Source organism: Coffea eugenioides, chromosome 6 (assembly GCF_003713205.1).
Source record: "Coffea eugenioides isolate CCC68of chromosome 6, Ceug_1.0, whole genome shotgun sequence".
Lineage (NCBI taxonomy): Eukaryota > Viridiplantae > Streptophyta > Magnoliopsida > Gentianales > Rubiaceae > Coffea > Coffea eugenioides.
The window spans coordinates 8,826,103-8,849,664 of record NC_040040.1 but is presented as its reverse complement, the minus strand read 5'-3'; the positions used below and the strand labels follow the sequence as shown (position 1 = coordinate 8,849,664).

At 34.4% G+C, this 23,562-nt stretch overlaps 2 protein-coding genes and 1 long non-coding RNA gene across 6 annotated transcripts; all 3 read left to right on the top strand.

Annotated features, from left to right (window-relative positions):
* The first annotated feature begins 2,679 nt into the window (after nucleotides 1–2,679).
* Nucleotides 2,680–23,156, top strand: LOC113772843 (polyadenylate-binding protein 5-like). Of its 4 annotated transcripts, none has more exons than XM_027317326.1 (5): nucleotides 2,680–3,063; nucleotides 4,166–4,284; nucleotides 4,419–4,763; nucleotides 5,496–5,559; nucleotides 22,862–23,156. In XM_027317326.1, the coding sequence occupies exons 1-5, from the start codon at nucleotides 2,880–2,882 to the stop codon at nucleotides 22,960–22,962; spliced, it is 813 nt and encodes a 270-aa protein (XP_027173127.1). In that variant the 5' UTR covers nucleotides 2,680–2,879; the 3' UTR covers nucleotides 22,963–23,156. The 4 variants fall into 4 exon arrangements, with proteins under 4 accessions (XP_027173127.1, XP_027173129.1, XP_027173128.1 ...); XM_027317328.1 differs by lacking the exons at nucleotides 2,680–3,063; nucleotides 4,166–4,284; nucleotides 4,419–4,763; nucleotides 5,496–5,559; nucleotides 22,862–23,156 and adding exons at nucleotides 19,932–20,351; nucleotides 21,453–21,571; nucleotides 21,706–22,050; nucleotides 22,454–22,489; nucleotides 22,584–22,767; XM_027317327.1 differs by lacking the exons at nucleotides 2,680–3,063; nucleotides 4,166–4,284; nucleotides 4,419–4,763; nucleotides 5,496–5,559 and adding exons at nucleotides 19,945–20,351; nucleotides 21,453–21,571; nucleotides 21,706–22,050 and having other exon boundaries at nucleotides 22,801–23,156.
* Nucleotides 6,597–8,857, top strand: LOC113772846. Its single transcript, XR_003468707.1, has 3 exons — nucleotides 6,597–7,326; nucleotides 8,084–8,193; nucleotides 8,295–8,857. It is a non-coding gene; the product is annotated as an uncharacterized LOC113772846 (long non-coding RNA).
* LOC113772845 lies at nucleotides 17,945–18,521 on the top strand. Its single transcript, XM_027317329.1, has one exon. The coding sequence runs from the start codon at nucleotides 18,066–18,068 to the stop codon at nucleotides 18,519–18,521; it is 456 nt and encodes a 151-aa protein (XP_027173130.1). The 5' UTR covers nucleotides 17,945–18,065.
* Nucleotides 23,157–23,562: the final 406 nt, after the last annotated feature.

Here is a 23,562-nt window from a genome sequence, read left to right as displayed (position 1 = left end):
TCGATCCATTGGGCCGTTTTATTTCGAGTGGGCCTCTCCCCAGGCCCAACAAATTATATCCAAATATATGGATCAATTGCTCTCAATTTCTTGATCCAGTGGGCCGTTTAAAATGGCATTGGGCCTCGCACCAGGCCCAATAAATAACAACACTAGGCCCAACCATAGTGATCATCAATAAAGAAAATATATAAGTCCCACAAGCGTATTCAGCAATTCTCGTCTCAATTGCTATTTAAATGCACACCGTCTCATCCTGATGATTCAGCCCCATTTAGTAGAATGCGGCATTCTCCTTCGTCGAATAGCACCTAGTCGCCCCCTGATATCAAGATCAGGCACCACCTGTCCAAGAGAAAGAAGAGGCGAACAACTAGAGTTAAGTTCACGTGTGGCTGCTGCATCCTGTACAGCAATGGATGCGACCAGGGACACCATGTTCTCAGCCTTGATGCGGCACGGAAGTTACTCCTGGGAGTTCCAGAAAGATCCCCTTCACTTCACCACGTTCCAGGCAAGTCCGACCACTTGGTCAGTGTCAATTCGGGCAAATTACAACCTCCGCAAGAGGCTGCGTATCGACAAGATGTGGGCACGTCTCCTCATAAGGACTCCCTGGTCCTTGAAGGCAGTGGATCCCATCAGGATTAATAATAGGGTCAAGGCTCTCGTAACGAGCCAGTTATCTAATTTGGGCATGATTAGTCCCATTAATCTAGAATTAGCGTGTAGGTCCCTGCCACGTGTCTGGATCAACTGCACTGAAGCAGATTTCGAATTTGTACGCATATTGTTTAAGGATGAAATGAATTAAAGCATTTTATTTCCTTCCTGCGCATCTATTACACGTGTCACTGCTGCATTGAATCCCTACGTATTACATACGTACGCATACGCATATGCTTTCCAGTATTCTACGTTCCGTTATACGTATGTCCCTGTGCGTGCGGGTCCCACTTCATCATCCAACGGAAGGGGTTTCACCGGAACAGGGGGTTCGGTCCGCTTCTTCTACCGTATGGGGTTCAGCTACTCCCGGTGGAGCTGGCATCATCTGCAGCCTCAATGTATAGCACTAAATATAGGACGGCTATCAAGATGTATTTATCAATGTAAAATTAGTTTAGTTAACAATGATTGACGTTCTATTGGTCGAGGATTGACAAGCTATTGTTGTTATTTTAAATGTAAATACATAACCTAAGTAATAAAATAAATAATAGCTACTTAAAAAAAGGAAATAGGTGCTCAATTGATTGCATTCAAAATACGAATTCTGTTAATACATAATTGCTAAATTATATTTTTATTTATAAGAAATCAATATGCATCATATATTGACTAGGACTAAATTATTGATTACTTAACAAATCATATCAAAACACATAATGTGATATATATCTTACATTTGGTCACCTTTATACTCCTACCATTTTCCTTTCTTTTTATTTATATTTTAAAGGTGCAAAATTCTCTTGATCATATTAGTGAAAATGCATAAAATCTTTTGCAAAATTATTTCAATTTATTTACAAAATATAAGTACTTTTAGGAGAAGCAATGCATTGTAGGAATGATTTACTAATTTTTTTAGTAAACATAACTACTACATTAAAAGGTTAAAAAAACTTGATTTTATTATGCTTTAATTAGGAGTGCTTTTGAAGAGAAGAATTAGGGGATTAATTTCTTTGATTCAAGAATTTTTAGCTCTTGTAATTATCAAAAGAAAAAAGAATTTTTAGAGATTGTAACTCTCTTATTATTTGATTTAATAAATTTGACATTTGTGCAAGTTTTCATGTCTTTAATTTTCGGCAACGAAATTTGTGCTTACAATTGGACACAAATATGGTAAGATATCCCGCATATGTATGGCATGGATATTTGAGACTTTCAATTAAAAAAAATTTGTTATTAAATTAACATTGCATCACAGTGCGCTAATTATTTTAGGACCATTTTATACGTGAACTAAATTTAATTTAAATTATACAATAGATTATATGTGCAAGTGATTTTCATTTAATTGTTGGATCTCATTTTTATGAACAATCTCTCAAGGCAAAAAGTCCAAATCATACTGATTTTCTTATATTAACCGTTATACCAATTTTGTCATTTTCATTGTTATACTATTTCTCATTTTGTTTGGGTTTTAACTCTTATTAATTCTTATATCCCAGATGTAAATTTATTAAAACTTTATTATCTTATTATATTCATAGGTGTTAAATTATAAAAATTGTGATATAGAAACAAATGATATTCTACATGTAACTAGGAAGATTTGTTGTTATTGTTATCCAAATTTTCAAACTTTTCAAAAATTGAAAATGATTAAAAACTTATAAATATACAAAATTTTATTACATATTTTACAAGGTTATCTGAAAAGTGAAACTACTTTTCATAGTATTTTAAAATATATAAATACAAAAAAATTTTAAATTATACCTATAATCATTTATTATATAGGTATGTTATGACTTATGAGTACTTACTAACTAAAGTACTAAGTTTGAATCATTAATAAAATATCTTATCATTATTTCAAATAAACTTTCTAATACTAATTTAAGATAAGATTTTAATGTAAAATTGTACATGTATTCCAAAAAATAGTAAATTTTGATCCTTAATCAAATTTACCATGTTAGTAAGAATTACTATTTATGAAGCCCAATTCCCGTCCCTCTCCGTCGGTATGCGATTTTCCTATGACTCTATAAGTCGAACCCCAAAACAGCGTACTAACATAGAATAGGAATCCTGTAGAAGAATAGAAACGAGAGAATTAGGGATTGGTTCAAAAGAATCAAAACGAGTACACAAACCAACCGAGTAGACATCGGGGAGGAGATCGAGTGCAGCGGAAGATGACTGGTCTTCGATCGTCTGGTTCAGGGCTGCCGGCGCTTTATGTTTGGACTTTGGCCGATACCGTGACGGTACCGGATGTTCATCGCCTCTTCCTCGTGTGTGTCGCGATTAGGACTGAGATTTTCTGTGACTCCATAATTGGCCGCTATGCCCTGGTTTCCTTTGCGAAGAAAGAACATGGTCAGTTTTGTTGACATCCTGCTGTTGATGAAATTTTTTTCCTTTGCTTTATAGCTGCTTCGTGTGATTCATATCTGTAGTTGCAAAATTCATTATAAGGTTGGCCTTTGAGGAATTACTGATTGTTCATGTCTCTTGTTGCAAATCTATTTAGATAAACTTCTGCTTAACCCTTTTCCCCCATCTTTGGCGTTTTTAAAGCAGACCAATTGTGTCATGAACGAGTGATTGCCAACTGTTGATCCATGTCTGTCGTTTGTGGAAATAGATTAGGATTTTTGAGGAATGAATTATCGTACTAGGACTTTTGTTGAAGAGCGAATACCTGTTTCTCTTTTTGAAGTCAGAAATTGGAAATGAGTCCCGATTATTCTTGCATATAGGCGAGCTGTAGTTGGGACCTTCCTTGATTTAGTACGTGCCAGGAATTTATTGTCATGCAAGTGTCTGTCTTTTGTCTCAGTATCTAAGAGTGATGAAATATTTAAGTCTCTTCTTTCAGTGGTGCCTCCTTAGAATGGGATCACATGGCAATTTAAGTTTTTTTTCCCTTGTCAGAGAGATCCTTGATCAAGGTGATCAATGGTTAACGTACAAGGAGCATTTTTCATTTAACCAAAATATATCATCTATGATAACTGTTACAACATTATTTTGATGTGTGGGAACCAATTATTGTGTGCGGGGGGTGGGTTCAATGTGGCTTCTGTTTTATTGAATATCGCCTGGTCCATTGGAACGAGAGTTCAATCCTCGCCTTCTTAATCCCCTTTCGGAGCTTGTGCATTCCCACTTTCCTTGTTTTCTTCCATTTTAACGTAAGGATTGATTTAAGGTATGAAAGAACGGCTCTAAAAAGATATTTATTCCATATGCAGCTTATCGACCATGGCTTTTTTCCTTGAATATTGTTTTCCTAATTGCAGTTCAGATCCGTGCTTTGCTTTTATATTATGTTTCATTTTGCAATTCTCTTCAAAAGCATAAGAGATTGCTTGCAATAGCAAAGCATGTTTTTGTCATAGTATTTAGTTTTATTCCAATCCTTCAAAGTGCTATGTGTAATTATTTTTTCCCTACTGTTTTACCATAATGATGACAGCTGATTTGGCAATGAACAAGCTGGCCTCTGCTACCCTCCACGGAAGGCCTATCCAAATGATGGATTGTCATCCATGTACTAAAATGACTGGGCTGGTTCCTGACACGTTGTTTGTGAGGGTACTGTACTTTCCTTTTTTTATTTCTTTTACTTTTTCAAAACTTTGTAGCCTTTGTGAGTTTTTCTAACTATTTCTTGGAATTGCTTTGCCCTTCTTCTTTTTTTTCTTTTCTTAATCCTCACCTTTTTGCAGAACTTGCCAGACAGGGCTGACATTGAACTTTTGGAATACCTATTTTTCAAATACGGAAAGATTTGGTATATCAATATCCCAAGACGTCCTGATGGTCAATCAGCCGACTATGGCTTTGTTCAATTTGACAGTGATGAACCTTGTCGAGCAGCTATTGAGGAGATGAATGGCTATGAAGCGCTTGGAGTGAGCCTGCGTGTGGACCCTTATTATCTAGACCCTGAGAAGAAAATTTTTGGGCTGGACAGTGCAAAACCCTGTGATGGTTATTCACAAGATGCAGCTGACGTGGTTTGTGCTGTTCGGAATGTGCTTGCTCAACAGATAAACACGGGTGCAAGCAAGGTCTGTATCCTGTCTCTTTGTTGACTGAAAATCACGCATCTATGTGATCGTGTATGGATTCCTTTTCTTTTCCTTGCAATAGTAAGTGCTGTATTCTGAAAGTCTGGTGAATGTCTCTCTTTATTCTAATTTCTTTTTTTACCTTAAATTGTTTGGAACACAAATCCAAATTTCTCTTGGAAATATTCTTGTAGAAGTTAAAGGTTCAACATATGCTTTGTTGAGTCAATGATTTCTTTTTTTGCAATTCATTGCAATGCAAAGTCATCGGATAGAATCACACTAACAGAAAAGTCTAAAAGAATGGAGGAGAATACTCCGTTGACAGTGAATTTTGCTAATTATTTCTTGGTCTGTAAAAGTCGAAGTTGTTGCTGTTACTGAACCACCCTTTCATCATCAGGCAGCCTCATGTAGTAAGAGAGAAAAGGTGAAAAAGGTAGAGCTTCTGTATGACAAGATATATGCACGTCCTTTTACTCAATTCTTGCCAAAATGTTGAATAGCATCTTCTGCATATTCTTGGTCATTAGATGGAACATGGAAGAAACCACTTTAAAGAAATTAGAAGAAGAGTTGAGTTGGAGGGTTCAAAATAAGTGCTGTGTGTTCCTCTAGCTTGAGAATGACAAGGAGGGTGAAGCAGGAATTAGTGGGCAAAATTATAGATAATTTTTTAAAAACATTCAAAATCTTGTGTTTGAGCGAGGGTATCAAATTGATATTGTGCAGGGAAAATTGCTGCCGCAGATTGCGAAAGTGGATGCTGCTGGTGCGTTTACTGATTGTGGGACAGATGCATTGCCGCCCATGGGGAATGTTTTGATTGAAGAGCTTTCAAGCCATGTTGCTGATCGGTTGGCATCATTACCCTTGACTGATAGCATGTTTTCCTAATGGCTTCCTGAGCGACGAATGGTGTGGATTATTGCACTAAGAAACACTGTAATTGGAGCTTTCTCGGTTGTTTATAGTAGGACATGCATTGTTCTGTTATGTTCTAGGATTTTAATATCGCCTGTTGATTTTATGGATGGATCCTGTTATATTAGATGCTATTTAAAATAATATATAAGTACTTTATAACTTTTAGTGAAGCTAAGCCGCATTTTCTGGCACAAAGCAGTGGAACTGTGTTCCCATGGATTGGGGGCTCGTAGAGTTGCAGGTTTGGCTGTATGGTGCCGGTGCACACAATGATGGGGGTTTAATTTGAACTTGGGTGGATGATTTTGGGACAATTTTCAATGTGTGACAAAATTTGTTTGTGTTTTTGCAAGTTATTATCTTTGTATCTACATCTATTTTGTTGATGTCTTTACTCACCATACAACTGGCCGGTGCTTGTAGAAGATCTAGAATCCTTGCCGTTTCAGAAAACTTTTTGACATTTTCTATTTGTGGCATATGAAAAAGTTTCTCGGGCTTGATATGTTGAAATGCATGTTTTGCGAGTGCAATCTTGAAAGTGACGCTCTCTTGGTCATTGCAGCCAAAAGACAAGCCCAAGTTTCGAACATCAAACAGAATATCCTACATCTGTAAAAGAAAGAGTGAATGGCTGAGATGATCATTAAACTATTCAAAATGGCACTTTTTGGTCATCAAATATTTTTTGTGGCTAAAAAGGTCACTAAATTCATATAAACGTACCAGTGGAGTCATTTTATCGATTTTACAGGTGAATCATTCGGTTACAAGGATACGTAGAGTGAGGGACTATTTGTGAAGGGATAAAAATGTCCAAAAAAAATGCAAACCTGTTTCTTCCTTTCTCGCAAGCCGTGTTGGTATGGAGAAATTGTCTTCTAGTGTGAGAAAGAGTAAAGCAGATCACGGTCTATAAAGTGCAAGATTGCCTTCCACTTATTATTTTACTCTTTCCGTGCATCAAGATTATTACCATCATCATTATCTTCTTTATCTTCTAGTATGATGTCAAACTGTGATGATTCTGGTTTTCCTCTTTGACTTGTCATTTAGGTATGGAGCTTATGGGTTTGTAACTTAGCTCTTGATGGCATTATTTACAACGGGCTCCTCCCTCTTTGCCTGATTTTTTGATAGATCTAAGCCTTTTTTTTTCTATTTTTGTCCATATAATTATAACTTGAACAACATCGGATATTTTAGATCTGAGCCTTGCAACGGGCTCCTCCAATGTGTATATTAATTCTCACCAACACTGAATACAAGTACAATCACCATCAATGGCTGCCGGAATTGCCGTCGCAGCCGGCTCCCAGTACCAGACGATTGTTTCCGGGTCAACTCATTTCTAACCCGAAAACCTACCTCCCTAGTCGCAGATAGTCTGACGTTTTCCCCTTTAGCCCAGCGATTCAGCACAACTCGGAGGTGTCGAAGGAAGCCCAGGTTGAGGGTTTGTTTTGTGCTAGAGGATGAGGAATTGAAAGCCCTGTTGCTGAGAAGCGAGGAGGAAGCCCTAGAGCGCGAGAAAGTGATGGCGAAGCGGATCTCTGATGCAAGAATGGCGGAGAAACTAGCCAGGGAGATATCAGAATTTTTTTTTTGGTACAACTTGCGAGGAAGGAAGAAACAGGTTTGCCATTTTTTTAGGACATTTTTACCCCTTCACAAATATTCCTCCACTCTATATAGCCTTGTAACCGGATAATTCACCGGTAAAAATCGGTAAAATGACTCCGCTGACTCGCTTATGCGAGTTTAGTGACTTTTTGGGCCATAAAAAAAAGTTTGATAATCAAAGGGTGCCATTTTAAATAGTTGAGTGATTATTTCGGCCATTCCCTCTAAAAGAAAACCCAGTCTTGGACTTTTGCAAGTAAAATTAATTCCTGCAACATAATCAAAGAGCTCTCTTGGATGGCGGCCTAGAAACATTTTCTAAGTTGGTCAGCAAAATATTTTCATGATTGTGCAGGGCAGAGCCAAAGTTTAGAGATAAGATCGGATTTTTTTGTTTTTCACAAAATGAATTTTTTCCACTATGTTTAGACAGATGTTGACTCTTAAAACATAAGGGAAGAAAGAGACATAATGGAACAAAAAGGGTTGCTTTTGGTTTAGCTGAAAAATGTTGGTATGGATGATTGGAACGATGAATAAGTTCAGACTTTGATAGATAAGTTTGTAGCGTCTGGTCTTTGAGTTAGTTAGTTCTTATACATTTAATGGTTATAGCATATATATAAATTTCAGTGTATAAAAGAGTAATTCATTCTAAAATGAAACAAAATTTTGAGATTACATTGATACCTCAATTTGAAAGAGCAATGTAAGAAGTTAAAACCTTACTATGCATAATCTTGCAGTTTGATTTGAGCCATCTGTTACAGGTTATCGACGGCACAGGAACTGCAAATTGATATAGATCCTTGGCAATCTCTCAGAGAGTACAGCCACCTCGAGATAAAAGATTCACAACATTTTAAATAAAATCGATCAAGTAATAACACTTCTTTAGTCTTACAAATGGGGAATAAACAAGGAGTAGATTGTTTTTCAAGACATGATTATGCTCTTTCTTACTTTTTTTGGTTGGAACAGGAGTCACATCTTACGAAGTAGACCTGAAAACCAAGATGATGGTGGTGATTGGATACGTTGCTCCTGTCCAAGTGTTAGAGACTGTATATAAACTGAAAACCGCCGAGTTATGGACCACTCCCGCCTGCTAGCCAAATGCAAGGAAACCTGTCATTCCTCCCAAAGACTAAGTGCTATAAGCCATGGAGAACAGGCAAAGAAGACAACTACATAGACCCCGTGCCATGTAACATTGAAATGAATAAATATACGTTTATATCTATAAATATTGTATGCTTAATTATATCCAATAGACATCCATGAGACATCATGACATAAATTAATCAATAGAGTTTCTCCATGTACGATATTACAATCTGGGTATCCGGGAAATTGATTGATGCACCAAGCTACTTCCATGAGCAGCTATAAATATAATGAGAGACTTTTCCAACTGCTTAAGTATGACCGTATTTTTCTTCCTCCAAGGTTTGTCAAGTCAACAACTACAGGTGCAAATTCATGAAACACCAGTCTTCTTCCTAGACTCCAGGATAAGAGGTGGAGGCATGCTTTATTGATAGGACTGTGCATCAAAATCGAAATCGGTGCATCAAAATCGAAATCGATAAATCAAAAGTTTGAAATCGAAATTTTTTGAAATTTTGATATGAATTTTTCCGATCGAATTCAATTTCGAAATGGCCAATTTCGATTTCGAATTCGACGTCGAATTCACTGAATTCAAACCTACTCTACTCTTAGTCTACTGCACTTCCTCCTCTTCCGCATGACTCCTCACTCAAATATCTAACCCTACTCCACTCTTAGTCTACTGTTATTCTACTTCACTCCCACCCACCACCCCAAACTCCTGCCAGTCTAAGTCTTCTCCGTTTTCTCCAACTTTCTCTACGCTACTTGTGATTTAGTAAGTAGTACAAACTGCAAAGCAAAACAACCAATGGAAGGAGGGTTGGAGCTGAGTAAAGTGACGCTGGAAATCTTCTCCAAGCTCGAGCAACAGTGGTTGCATCACTGCCAATCTCCCAAGAAGACTTGCATTCTCAGTATCGACGGCGGCGGAGTCGGCTCCCCCTCCGCCATCTTCGCCGCTCATTCCTTGATCCTTCTCAAAGACCAAATCCGTGCCAAATCCGCTGATTCCCAATCTCGCATTGCAGATTTCTTCGATCTTATCGTCGGCACTGGCATTGGAGCTCTCTATGCTGCAATGCTTGCCGCTGCCGATGGTTACAAACGTCCTTTGTTCATCGCCAGGGACACCGTCAGCTTCGTCGCCCAAAACCAGTCCCGACTCTTTAAAGTCAAGGCCATCCTCGGAATCTTCCGCCGACAATAGAGGTTCTCTGGCAGGAGCATGGATGTGGCGTGAAGATGGAGGTGAAACAGAGAGTGAGAGATAGTAAGCTAAGGAAGTAGGAAATTACAGTAAGTCAAAGGCGAAGGAAGGAAGGTGAGACAATGAGTTAGGCAGTAGAGGCAGAGGAAGGAAGATGAGAGACAGTCTTGAGAGACGATGAGGAAGAGGCAGCGGAAGAGTAACAAGAGTTAACATATTAGGTTTTTGCAATTTCAATTGTTAGATGCATCAATATTATTGTTATTAACTTATTATGCTATATAATATATATTATATATGTATTGTTAAAAAATACTATATTATATATATTATTATTCGAAATCGAAAGAACAGTTCCGATTTCGAATTCCTATTTCGAATTCCCCAATTCGAAATCAGTAATTTCAATTTCAAAAATTATATTTTCGAATTCGACCCGATTTCAACCAATTCGAAATCGGAATTACCGAATTCCATTCCAAATTATCAAAATTCCGAATTCGAAATTCAATTCAAAATCGGTCGGTAAATCGAAATTTTTCGAATTTGCACACCCCTATTTATTGATAGTTTGACCCAATTCTTCATGCCTTTCTACAAGATTGAACTCGGAAATTTGTTTAACCATCAGGATTTGTTACTTTTCTCTTGGTTTCCCTGTTCTCCTATCTATTTGCTCGGTTTGAAACTATGTTTTTAGATTTGGACCGGGTATCGACTTGATCGAACTCAGGGATCAGGGGTCAATGGGTTTGACCGGATTTGATCGGGATTGAACCGAATGACGTCATAAATAAAAATTATTTAAAAATTAAATTATTATATGTAAAATATCTAAGAACATGTTAATATTAATAAAGGTACATTCATATATATTTGATATTTTAAATATATTTAATAAGAAAATACAAAGAAATTAGAACAATCAAATAGCAATTTATATTATTTAATGAGCATTAACAAGTTTAGAATTAAAATTATGGACTTAATTGAAAAAAAATACCAAACTTTAAGACAACTTTTATAAAGTATGAAATATTTGAGATATATTAATAATTTTTAACAACTTAGGGGTCAAAATATAACATTAAAAATATTTTGACCTTTCAAAAAAAAGAGACCCGGTTCTTCATTTTTTTCGATCAAATCCGATTTTTGACCTAATTTAACCGAGTTTTTTTTTTTTCTGATTTTTAGGTTAACTCGGACCGGATAGTTGGCTGATTTCTGGTTCGACCGGTCGGACCAGTATTCCGCCTTCCCACATTCCTATGTTCCGGTATTCCTTATATAGGCGTAATTAAGCAGAATCGTTATCATCAAATTAATGTTAAAAAAGGTGCGGACGTTTTTTGCGTGTAATAGCACGCTTTCAAAATTTTTCGCTTAAATATTTTGTTTGTATTAGCTAATTTTTTCGTGTATTTTTTGAAAATATTTACTGTAATAATGCATATGAAAAATTTTTACTATAAAAATTTTATGAAAATTTTGATATATTGTATGGATGAAATATTTTTGGAATTATTGTATATTATTATAACACTGTATTTAACAAATTTATTTTTAAAAAAATTGCCAATTCAAATAGAGCCGTCGTTTTCTAATCAGTGTATATCAAGCTATCTCGACCATTCATCACTCATTGTAAGTAAATCATGAAGTCTCACTATACATTACTCCACCTTTCATATGTGTTCGAAAGTGTTGTAGATAAGGATGGCAATGCAGGTAGGCACCAATAGGCACCCGTCCTGTGGGGGGCCATTGGGGCGGGGGGAATTTTTCCCCCCCATTTAGAAACGGGGCGGGAGGCGTGGGGAGTATGCCACTTGTTTGAAAAAAAAAGATATATATATGTGTGTGTGTGTGTGTGTACATAGTTATATATATAATGATATTATCAATTATACTACTAATTGTACCTGTCTATTAATAAAAGTTATTAATTATTTATACTAAATTTATTAATACATTTATATTAAATTCCTAATTACACTTAATACAATAATATTTTTTTCTAAAAAAATATAATAATAATTTAGAGATTGTATTTGTATCAAAATTCAAAGTGAAAACTTGATTATTTTAATTATATTTATTTTTATCATATTAGATTGTATTCAAATAAATTTTGTTTAATTATTTTTATGATTTTCAATTATAAAATTATAATGAATAATAATTTGACGATATATTGATATTTTATTATTTGATTATTTGCTCAAATTTAATTATAATGAAATTATATAATATAATTTTTTTTAACCCCACAAAGAAGTAGGGCGGGGCAGGGGAAGCCGGGGACGAGGCGAGGGAATTAATAGACCCCTCCCCCCCGCCTCATTGCCCCTCCCCCGCCCCACCCTGCCCTATTGCCACTCTTAGTTGTATATATTTCAGCACATTATCACGTTGCAGTCAAATCCATCACTTTCATGTCAGTAAAACTCCATGCCGCAGATGGATACTTTTATGGTAGGAACTTACCTATGATAGGAAGGCTAGCAGAGAGCGACACGTGTTGGGGTGCATACAGTCCAAACGAAGACGTTAAATTATTGCATAGCGCTTGGAGAGGAAATTAGATAGAATTGTCTGCGAATACAACCAAAACACACTGACTTCCGTACAAATTGGGCCAGAAAGTGTTATTGCAGGTTAAAACCAGAGTCATTTATGTATTTGCAAATGTACCCATTACCAATGGAAAAATGCTGCAAATGGCTTGGACAAAAAATATGCGTAAAGAAGGTACTGAAATTTTAAGAAATAATAAATGATTATTGCACACGCGTGGGGAATAATAATTTGGAAGAAGAAAAAGTGCAGGTAAACGAAAGGATTCAAGCCTTCATTAAATTTATATACATATATAAATTTAGTACCAAGTGTTGAGCTTAAGCATGTGGGAAAATGGAGTAGTCACTATCGTTATGGTAAAAAAACAGTTTTAGACATGATATAATAGGTTGTAATAATTTTAGCAACCATTTGATTACCTGTTGGACTTATCCACTTGAATAGGATTATGCGTAAAAATAAGGAAGTAAGTTTGTCATCTAAAATAGAAAGTTAAAGTAATAAACTAGTAACTTTTGCAACCCAAAAGATGAATTGAAAGTATTATAAAACATACTTTTTAAAGAGATAAATTATAATTTTTATCCTGAATATAGTTTTAAGGGAGTAAGTTTATTCGAAATAATAGTATGTTTTTATACATAAATAATCATTTTTACTTATAACATAGTAAATTTGATTAATGACAAAAACATGCTAATTTGTGGTAAAAATATTCTATTATGCTTAAAAAACTTATGCCAAGCCCATATTTTATTCTTATTTGAAATAACACTAAAATGTTTTATTAATGAGTAAAACTGAGTACCTTACTTGGTAAGTACTGTTTATATACTTGTATAAATACTTGATCATATGTGAATAAATTAATATTTTTAAAATTTATACATAATTAAATTTTTTGTGTTACAGTTTAAAAAAAAAATAATCGAAATTTTTTTTGCGCAGAGCACAAAAATCCACAAGTCAAAAAGTTGGTCTGAAAGGAAAACATACAGTTGAATATCATTGTTTAAAGTACTAAACAAATAGATGTAAAATATTGGTTAAAAACTGGTACTTTGACATATAATAAAGGAAAGTCATAAAAAGTATGCCACTTATGGAAAAAGTTCTCATTAATAAAAATACCAGCTCTTCACAGCTTTCTTACCAGACCTCCAAAGAATGAGCAAAGTGCCAATAGTTGAAATAGTAAATTTTTCAATTTATACAGAATTAAATTGTTTCTTGCATTTTAAAAAAAACAATGAAAATTTTTTATCAGAAAGCACATAAGTCAAAAGAATTGGTCTAAAAGGGAAAGGAACAGCAGATATGTACTACAGTGTTGTTTTTGAAAAATACCCCGAAAAATATGTAATCCAAGTGGAACCGATTCTTTATTATTTAAAATACCAAATATGTGATTGTATTTTACCTATTATCCATTGGTATTCTAAAGTATCATGTTTCCATCAAATACCATCTTTTTAACACCCATTTTCCCGTAAAAATTTTATTTATTGTATAAAATAAAAATAAACCGGTTTTGCAATAAAATACTAGCTCTTTATAGCTTCCATCCATTATAAGAACAGAGTACCCATTTTTCCATTAAAAATTTTATTTATCGGACAAAATAAAAATAAACCCATTTTCTAATAAAATACTAGCTCTTTATGACTTTCCTGCATTATAAGACAGAGTACCCATTTTTGCATAGAAAAATATATTTATCGGATAAAATAAAAATAAATCTTTTTTTCAATAAAACACTACATCTTTATGGCTTTCCTGCATTATAAGAACAGAGTACCCATATTTTCATAAAATAATTTATTTATCGGATAAAATAAAAATAAATCCATTTTGAATAAAACACTAATTCTTTACGACTTTCATCCATTATAATAACAGAGTACCCATTTTTTTATAAAAGGATTTATTTATCGAATAAAATAAAAATAAATCCGTTTTTCAATAAAACACTAGTTCTTTATGACTTTCCTCCATTATAAGAATACAGTACCCGTATTTCCATAAACTAATTTATATATCAGATAAAATAAAAATAAATTCATTTTCTCATAAAACACTAATTCTTTATGACTTTCCTTCATTATAAGAACAGAATACCCATTTTTTCATAAAAGAATTTATTTATCAGATAAAATAAAAATAAACCCATTTTTCAATGAAACATTAACTCTTTATGACTTTTCTCCATTATAACAACAGAATACCCATTTTTCCATTAAAAAATTTATTTGTCGGACAAAATAAAATAAACCCGTTTTTCAATAAAACACTAACTCTTTATGACTTTTCTCCGTTATAAGAACAGAGTACCCATTTTTCATAAACAAATTTATTTATTGGATAAAATAAAAATAAATCCATTTTTCAATAAAGCACCAGCTACTTATGGCTTTACTCTATAAATTATCTATTTTCATAAGTTAATTTATTAGTTGGATAAAATCAGAATAAAATTAGGTTGAACAGCAAATTACCCTTTACGATAAAATTGAAATACAGGAAAATAATCTATAGCAAGTTTTAAGTCCATTTCCATTACAAAAATATGCTAGAAATTCTTTTTGTAAACGCAAGACACCTAATTTATAAAGTCTCAAGAAACCTTTACAACCGTTATACAAAAGCAACTTATTCATTCTAAATTTTTAGCATCAATTTGATTATTTGTTGGACGTATCCACCTAAATAGAATAATTTATATTTTCTGGGACACGAGACATAATAAGAATTAAACTTGTATTAATGTAGACCTAACAAAATGAGAGAAATAGCATAACAATTAATACAATAATAAGAATAATAGAGTTGGTATAACAAAATTAGTATAGTCTAGAATTTAATTTTTTTGTGTAGATAGTTCACGAATATGAGATTGAACCACTAAAAAAAAGACATCTATATCTATCTATATGTATTGCAGAGGAAATTTTGGATAAGGAGCTTTTCAAATTGTCAAAAGTCTAAATACTATTTTATTACAATTTTACATTTCTAAAATTAAGAAATGTTTATGTCACAACTAATCCTATAACAGCTCATACAAATCCTATACTCATGCTCATGTTTTTCCCACATTTTCCTCACGTTTTCCCCACTAACTGATAAAATTAAAACTCTTAAATTTTAACTAACAGATAATAATCACCAATGTAAAATGATATCTGCAAATTCCAATTAATGTCTCACATTTACTACTGACTTTACTGATAGTAATAAATAACAGTTATTACTGATATTCACATCTCACACTTACCACAGTACTCATAGTAATAACTAACTGTTAATTTAAGAAATTCGCAACTACGAAAGTCACATATCCAAAATTTATGAGTATGTTTAAATTATAATTTTCACAATTCAACGTATTTTATTGTCATAATATAGTTTACTCTCATAATCATTCACAAAACTGATGCTCGCTAATCCAATTGACCCATTTAATTTGTCATCATATAAATTGAATACAGTGAAAAAATTATGTATCATACATTCACCATGCATAAATATCAGTTACAAACATTTCAGTCAGTGACAAAGCCAAGATTTTTTTTCTACACTGGGGCTAAAATTTTTCTAGAGGGAGTAAAATGGGTACTCTGTTTTTATAATAGAGGAAGGTCATAAAGAGTTAGTGTTTTATTGAAAAATGAATTTATTTTTATTTTAGCCGATAAATAAATTTGTTTATGAAAAAATGGGTACTCTGTTCTTATAATGGAAGAAAGTCATAAAGAACTAGTGTTTTATTGAAAAACGAATTTTTACGTATTTTATCCGCTAAATAAATTTGTTTATGGGAAAACATCTTTAAAGAGGTGGCATTTGATGGAAAAATAATACTTTAGAATACCAATGGATAACAATTAAAACACAATCACATATTTGAAATTTTAAATAGTGAAGAATCGGTTCCATTTGAATTACACATTTTTTGGGATATTTTTAAAAAACAGCCCTATAGTCCTTCGAACATGAACTACAAGTACTATACGTATCTGCTATTCTTTTCCCTTTTAGACCATTCCTTTTGACTTATGTGCTTTCTCATAAAATATTTTCATTCATTTTTTTAAAATGCAAAAAAAATTAATGAAATATGTATAAATCGAAAAAAATACTATTTTAATTATTGCCACTTTGCTCATACGTTGCAAGACTGATAAGAAAACCGTGAAGCGTTGCTTTTTTTATGAATGATAACTTTTCCCGTAAATGGCTTGCTCTTTATGGTTTTCATTTATTATATGTCAACGCACCTGTTTTTAACGAGCATTTTACTTCTAATTTACTTAGTACTGTAAACAATGATATTCAGAATGTTTCTTTCCCTTTTAGACCAACTACTTTGACTTGTGGATTTTTGTGCCCCGAGAAAAAAGATTTTCGCTTACTTTTTCTTTTAAACTGCAAAAGAAAAAATTAATTTTCCTATAAATTTAAAAAATACTTGTTTATTCACACACGATCAAGTATGTATACAAGTATATTAACAGTACTTACTAAGTAACGTACTCAGTTTTAATCATTAACAATACATTTTAGTGTTATTTCAAATAACACTAAAATATGAGATTCGTATAAGTTTTTTAAGCATTATACAATATTTTGGCTATAAATTAGCATGTTTTTGTCATTAATCAAATTTACTATGTTATAAGTAAAAATCACTATTTATGTATAAAAACATACTTTTATTTCAAATAAACTTACTCCTTCAAAAGTATATTTGGGATATACTATTGTAATTTATCTCTTTAAAAAGTATGTTTCATATTACTTACAATTTACCTTTTGGACTGCAAAAGTTATTAATTTATTACGTTAATTTACTATTTTAGATGAGAAATTTACTTCCTTATTTTTACCCATAATCCTATTTAAGTGGATAGGTCTAACGGGTAATCAAATGGTCGCTAAAATTTTTACCATGTCTAAAACTGTTTTGTTTGCCGTAACGATAGTTATGGGACCATTTTCCCGGATGCTTAAGCTGAACACTTGAGTACTAAATTTATAGCAAAAAAGCGTGTTGAAGAGCGTGTGGAAGATCATTAGCAGTTTGAGAACATGTTAATAAACTTAGCTTGTGATCCCAAATGAATTATAGTTATTTCAATCAAACCTTATTGAATTAACCATCAGATTTCATACATATTTCTACAATATTGGATTTTTATTTGATATGGACTGGTACCCATTAACATCCATCAGATTTTCCTATCTATTGCCAAATACTAACTATGGAGTCCTAGGTCTTCACAGACTTTGTACTCAGTCACTAATTGATAAATCAAATTAATATATTAGTGTTATCATACATTTCTCCTCGTTGAATACATGTTCTATATAACAAGTATTATAATTTATGTATATGCACATAGATATTACATATTAATATGCACTTAAATAGTGAATTGTAATCATAATCTACTTTTTTTTTACTCGGATTTTGTATCTTATTCTAATTTCTAAATACTATTGAATAATATATCAATGACCTTTAAAAAAAGGAAAAGAAAAATAAAAGTTCTATTTTTGCACGGATCAAGTCAGGGTTTTTAATCGATTTTCATACTCACAAGTTTCAGTTCTTAGCTATTGATCCCTACCAATTTTAAAGATTGGTAATAGCAAATTTGACAATTTTTTCTTCCCGGGTAAAAGAAAGAAAAAAAATCGTTTTTCTCCCTAACCAAAACCAAACAGAACCTAACTGTCAGGCTAGAATATTCATTCATTAATTCCTCATCCTGTTGACAGTCAAGAGGTAGCAAACAACTTTTTACAGGAGTGAGAATTGGCACGCACCGCCACCACCCATAGCCATGGCCGCGAAACCTCTCTTGATCTTCACCATTACCGCCTGCATCCTCCGCAACGTCGCCGTTTCCTCGCCAAACTCCACTTTAACCGCTGCACACGCGGAGCTACTCGAGTATGGCTTCCCCGTAGGCTTACTCCCTGCCAACCTCCAAGCCTACGATCTCAACCGTACTTCGGGAGACTTCGTGCTGAAGCTAGACGACACGTGTCGCATAACGCTGCCTCCGGACAACTACTTGGCTACCTACTCCAAAAAAGTCACTGGTAAAATTGTAGAGAATCGTATTGCTGGGCTTGATGGAATTGGTGTTAGGGCTTTTTTTAGGTGGTGGCGGATTAGTGGAATCAGATCCAACGGTCAGGATTTGACCTTTGAGGTTGGCTACATCACCAAAAGTTTTCCATCTAAGGATTTCGATGAAAGTCTTGAATGTGAAGGCAAGCGTTCTTCTTCTTAACAAGGTATTGAAAAGAAAAATGCATCGATTTTGAAAATTTAGTGTCTTGATTGTACTGATATGTGTGCATTCTGGCTTGCAAGAATTCATGTCTGCTTGAATAATTGATTCTGGTTTGGTTTTAGTTTCTTTAGTTTGTGATCAGCTACTTTATTTGTTTAATACTATGTGCTTATTTACGGAAAAAATTTTCTGTAATCATTTTTGTTTCACCAAAACTACTATTAACCCATTTTTACACTCCACCCTCATTGATCTTTCTTCTCATTCCGGTAAAAAATCCATCATATTATCTCATGGATCCTTCTTGTCATTTGGTGAAGATAATCATTTTTTGGCAACCAAATTCCACTGACTCTTTTGGACAATCTCTCGGTCTCTTATTGTCCAAGAGGACCAAGGCACAAAGACAGAGAAAAAAAAAGCACTCTTCACTCCCAACCATCTCTCGGCCTGGCTTCTTCTTTTAGAGAGGACAGACGCAACAAAAAGAAAACCACTCGAGGCTCTCTCTGGTCTTCTTCTTTTTCTCTCAAGCCACACAAGAAAAACAAGACTCCAATTTTCCCCTCTCAATTCCCTCTCTCGACCCTCCTCTTTCCCAAAAAAAATAAAAAAAACTTCCAGCATGCCTCTTGGCTCACTCACGCCACTTCCACTACACACACATCACTCCATTTTTTTTCCTTCTCTTAGCTCTCACATGGAAAAATTATTTGCTTATATCACAAGTACAATATTTAACATATTTTTTTAAATTATTTTTTTATTTATATATATCACATCACAAAATATACTACAATTATAATTTTAAATAATATTTTAAATAATTTTCTATCCAAACACTCTCATCGTAGTCAAGGGAAAAAAATGCATGGCTGACGACGCACTTCTCGAGAGTTAAGAGAACATCCAAGTTACCGACAAGTTCTCTTAAGCTGCGTTTGTTGGAGTATAAAGATGTGAAAAATGCTTTAGATCAACTACTTTTGACAAATATTAGTGCTCTCTTTAATGTGACAAATATTAGTGCTTTTCTTCGAAAGAGACTTCTTTTGATCACATGAATTTTTTTTAACATTCATTTTTACTGTATGAGATAACGTGGTTCCAATTCTTAAATTTTTTTCTGGTAGGAAAAAGACCCCCAATTTCTTAAGTCTTGACTAACCCCTTTATATATTGGAAGATTTGTTTGTTTAATTATTGTTGGAAACCCGAGAGTCTCGTGTCCTGCATGCGTGAAGGTCCCTACGGATCATCAAAACAATTAAGATTGTACTTTATGCATCACTGGGATTGATTTTACGGGCCTCGGGGACCCTTCTTAATGCTCAGCAACTGCTGGTACAAGATTAAAAGGCCATTTTTTTGGGCCTGGGGGGACCCTTGTTAACTCTTAGCCACTGTAGGTGGAAGATTAAAAGGCCGTATGCCATGAGACTTTAACATTCGCTGAACATTTTATATGATTTTGAAGCTCAATTCCCGTTTTTCCTATAACTCAAGTCGAACCCCAAAACAGCGTACTAACATAGAAAAGGAATCCTGTAGAAGAATAGAAACGAGAGAATTAGGAATTGGTTCAAAACGAGTACACAAACCAACCGAGTAGATATCGGGGAGGAGATCGAGTGCAGCAGAAGATGAGTAGTCTTCGATCGGCTGGTTCTGGGCTGCCGATGCTTTATGTTTGGACTTTGGCCGATACCGTGACGGGAGCGGATGTTCATCGCCTCTTCCGCGTGTGTGTCGCGATTAGGACTGAGATTCTCTGTGACTCCATAATTGGCCGCTATGCCCTGGTTTCCTTTGCGAAGAAAGAACATGGTCAGTTTTGTTGACATCCAGCTGTTGATGAAATTGTTTTCCTTTGCTTTATAGCTGCTTCGTGTGATTCATATCTGTAGTTGCAAAATTCATTATAAGGTTGGCCTTTGAGGAATTTCTAATTGTTCATGTCTCTTGTTGCAAATCTATTTAGATAAACTTCTGTTTAACCCTTTCCCCCCTTTTTTTGGCGTTTTTAAAGCAGACCAATTGTGTCATGAACGAGTGATTGCCAACTGTTGAACCATGTCTGTCGTTTGTGGAAATAGATTATGATTTTTGAGGAATGGATTATCGTACTAGGACTTTTGTTGAAGAGCGAATACCTGTTTCTCTTTTTGAAGTCAGAAATTGGAAAAGATTCCCGATTATTCTTGCATATAGGCGAGCTGTAGTTGGGATCTTCCTTGATTTAGTACGTGCCAGGAATTTGTTGTCATGCAAGTGTCTGTCTTTTGACTCAGTATCTAAGAGTGATGAAATATTTAAGTTTCTTCTTTCAGTGGTGCCTCCTTAGAATGGGATCACATGGCAATTGAAGTTTTTTTTCCCCTTGTCAGAGAGATCCTTGATCAAGGTGATCAATGGTTAACGTATAAGGAGCATTTTTCATTTAACCAAAATATATCATCTATGATAACTGTTACAACATTATTTTGACGTGTGGGAACCAATTATTGTGTGCGGGGTGGGTTCAATGTGGCTTCTGTTTTATTGAATATCGCCTGGTCCATTGGAACGAGAGTTCAATCCTCGCCTTCTTAATCCCCTTCGGAGCTTGTGCATTCCCACTTTCCTTGTTTTCTTCCATTTTAACATAAGGATTGATTTAAGGTATGAAAGAACGGCTCTAAAAAGATATTTATTCCATATGCAGCTTATCGACCTTGGCTTTTTTGCTTGAATATTGTTTTCCTATTTGCAGTTCAGATCCGTGCTTTGCTTTTATATTATGTTTCATTTTGCAATTCTCTTCAAAAGCATAAGAGATTGCTTGCAATAGCAAAGCATGTTTTTGTCATAGTATTTAGTTTTATTCCAATCCTTCAAAGTGCTATGTGTAATTATTTTTTCCCTACTGTTTTACCATAATGATGACAGCTGATTTGGCAATGAACAAGCTGGCCTCTGCTACCCTCCACGGAAGGCCTATCCAAATGATGGATTGTCATCCATGTACTAAAATGACTGGGCTGGTTCCTGACACGTTGTTTGTGAGGGTACTGTACTTTCCTTTTTTTATTTCTTTTACTTTTTCAAAACTTTGTAGCCTTTGTGAGTTTTTCTAACTATTTCTTGGAATTGCTTTGCCCTTCTTCTTTTTTTTCTTTTCTTAATCCTCACCTTTTTGCAGAACTTGCCAGACAGGGCTGACATTGAACTTTTGGAATACCTATTTTTCAAATACGGAAAGATTTGGTATATCAATATCCCAAGACGTCCTGATGGTCAATCAGCCGACTATGGCTTTGTTCAATTTGACAGTGATGAACCTTGTCGAGCAGCTATTGAGGAGATGAATGGCTATGAAGCGCTTGGAGTGAGCCTGCGTGTGGACCCTTATTATCTAGACCCTGAGAAGAAAATTTTTGGGCTGGACAGTGCAAAACCCTGTGATGGTTATTCACAAGATGCAGCTGACGTGGTTTGTGCTGTTCGGAATGTGCTTGCTCAACAGATAAACACGGGTGCAAGCAAGGTCTGTATCCTGTCTCTTTGTTGACTGAAAATCACGCATCTATGTGATCGTGTATGGATTCCTTTTCTTTTCCTTGCAATAGTAAGTGCTGTATTCTGAAAGTCTGGTGAATGTCTCTCTTTATTCTAATTTCTTTTTTTACCTTAAATTGTTTGGAACACAAATCCAAATTTCTCTTGGAAATATTCTTGTAGAAGTTAAAGGTTCAACATATACTTTGTCGAGTCAATGATTTCTTTTTTTGCAATTCATTGCAATGCAAAATCATCGGATAGAATCACACTAATAGAAAAGTCTAAAAGAATGGAGGAGAATACTCCGTTGACAGTGAATTTTGCTAATTATTTCTTGGTCTGTAAAAGTCGAAGTTGTTGCTGTTACTGAACCACCCTTTCATCATCAGGCAGCCTCATGTAGTAAGAGAGAAAAGGTGAAAAAGGTAGAGCTTCTGTATGACAAGATATATGCATGTCCTTTTACTCAATTCTTGCCAAAATGTTGAATAGCATCTTCTGCATATTCTTGGTCATTAGATGGAACATGGAAGAAACCACTTTAAAGAAATTAGAAGAAGAGTTGAGTTGGAGGGTTCAAAATAAGTGCTGTGTGTTCCTCTAGCTTGAGAATGACAAGGAGGGTGAAGCAGGAATTAGTGGGCAAAATTATAGATAATTTTTTAAAAACATTCAAAATCTTGTGTTTGAGCAAGGGAATCAAATTCATATGGTGCAGGGAAAATTGCTGCAGCAGATTGCGAAAGTGGATGCTGCTGGTGCGTCTACTGCTGGTGCGTCTACTGATTGTGGGACAGATGCATTGCCGCCCATGGGGAATGTTTTGATTGAAGAGCTTTCAAGCCATGTTGCTGATCGGTTGGCATCATTACCCTTGACTGATAGCATGTTTTCCTAATGGCTTCCTGAGTGAGGGAATGGTGTGGATTATTGCACTAAGAAACACTGTAATTGGAGCTTTCTCAGTTGTTTATAGTAGGACGTGCATTGTTCTGTCATGTTCTAGGATTTTAATATTGGTTTTATGGATGGATCCTGTTATATTAGATGCTATTTAAAATAATATATAAGTACTTTATAACTTTTAGTGAAGCTAAGCCGCATTTTCTGGCACAAAGCAGTGGAACTGTGTTCCCATGGATTGGGGGCTCGTAGAGTTGCAGGTTTGGCTGTATGGTGCCGGTGCACACAATGATGGGGGTTAATTTGAACTTGGGTGGATGATTTTGGGACAATTTTAAATATATTATATGTGTATTTAATAATTATAAATATAATTACATTTATATTTATTATATATTAATTTTTTTAACGAGTAGCGAGACGGGCTCGTTTCTAAAAGGGAATCAAGCTTAGCTTTTATCCAAACCTTCCAAGTTACTAGGGAATTGGGAAATGCCATTGCATTTTTAGATATAACTCCAAAATTTTAATTCCAATAGTAGTAATTTAAACAATGATTATGAGGTTTATTCCAATTCTCTATACCGAAACCCTT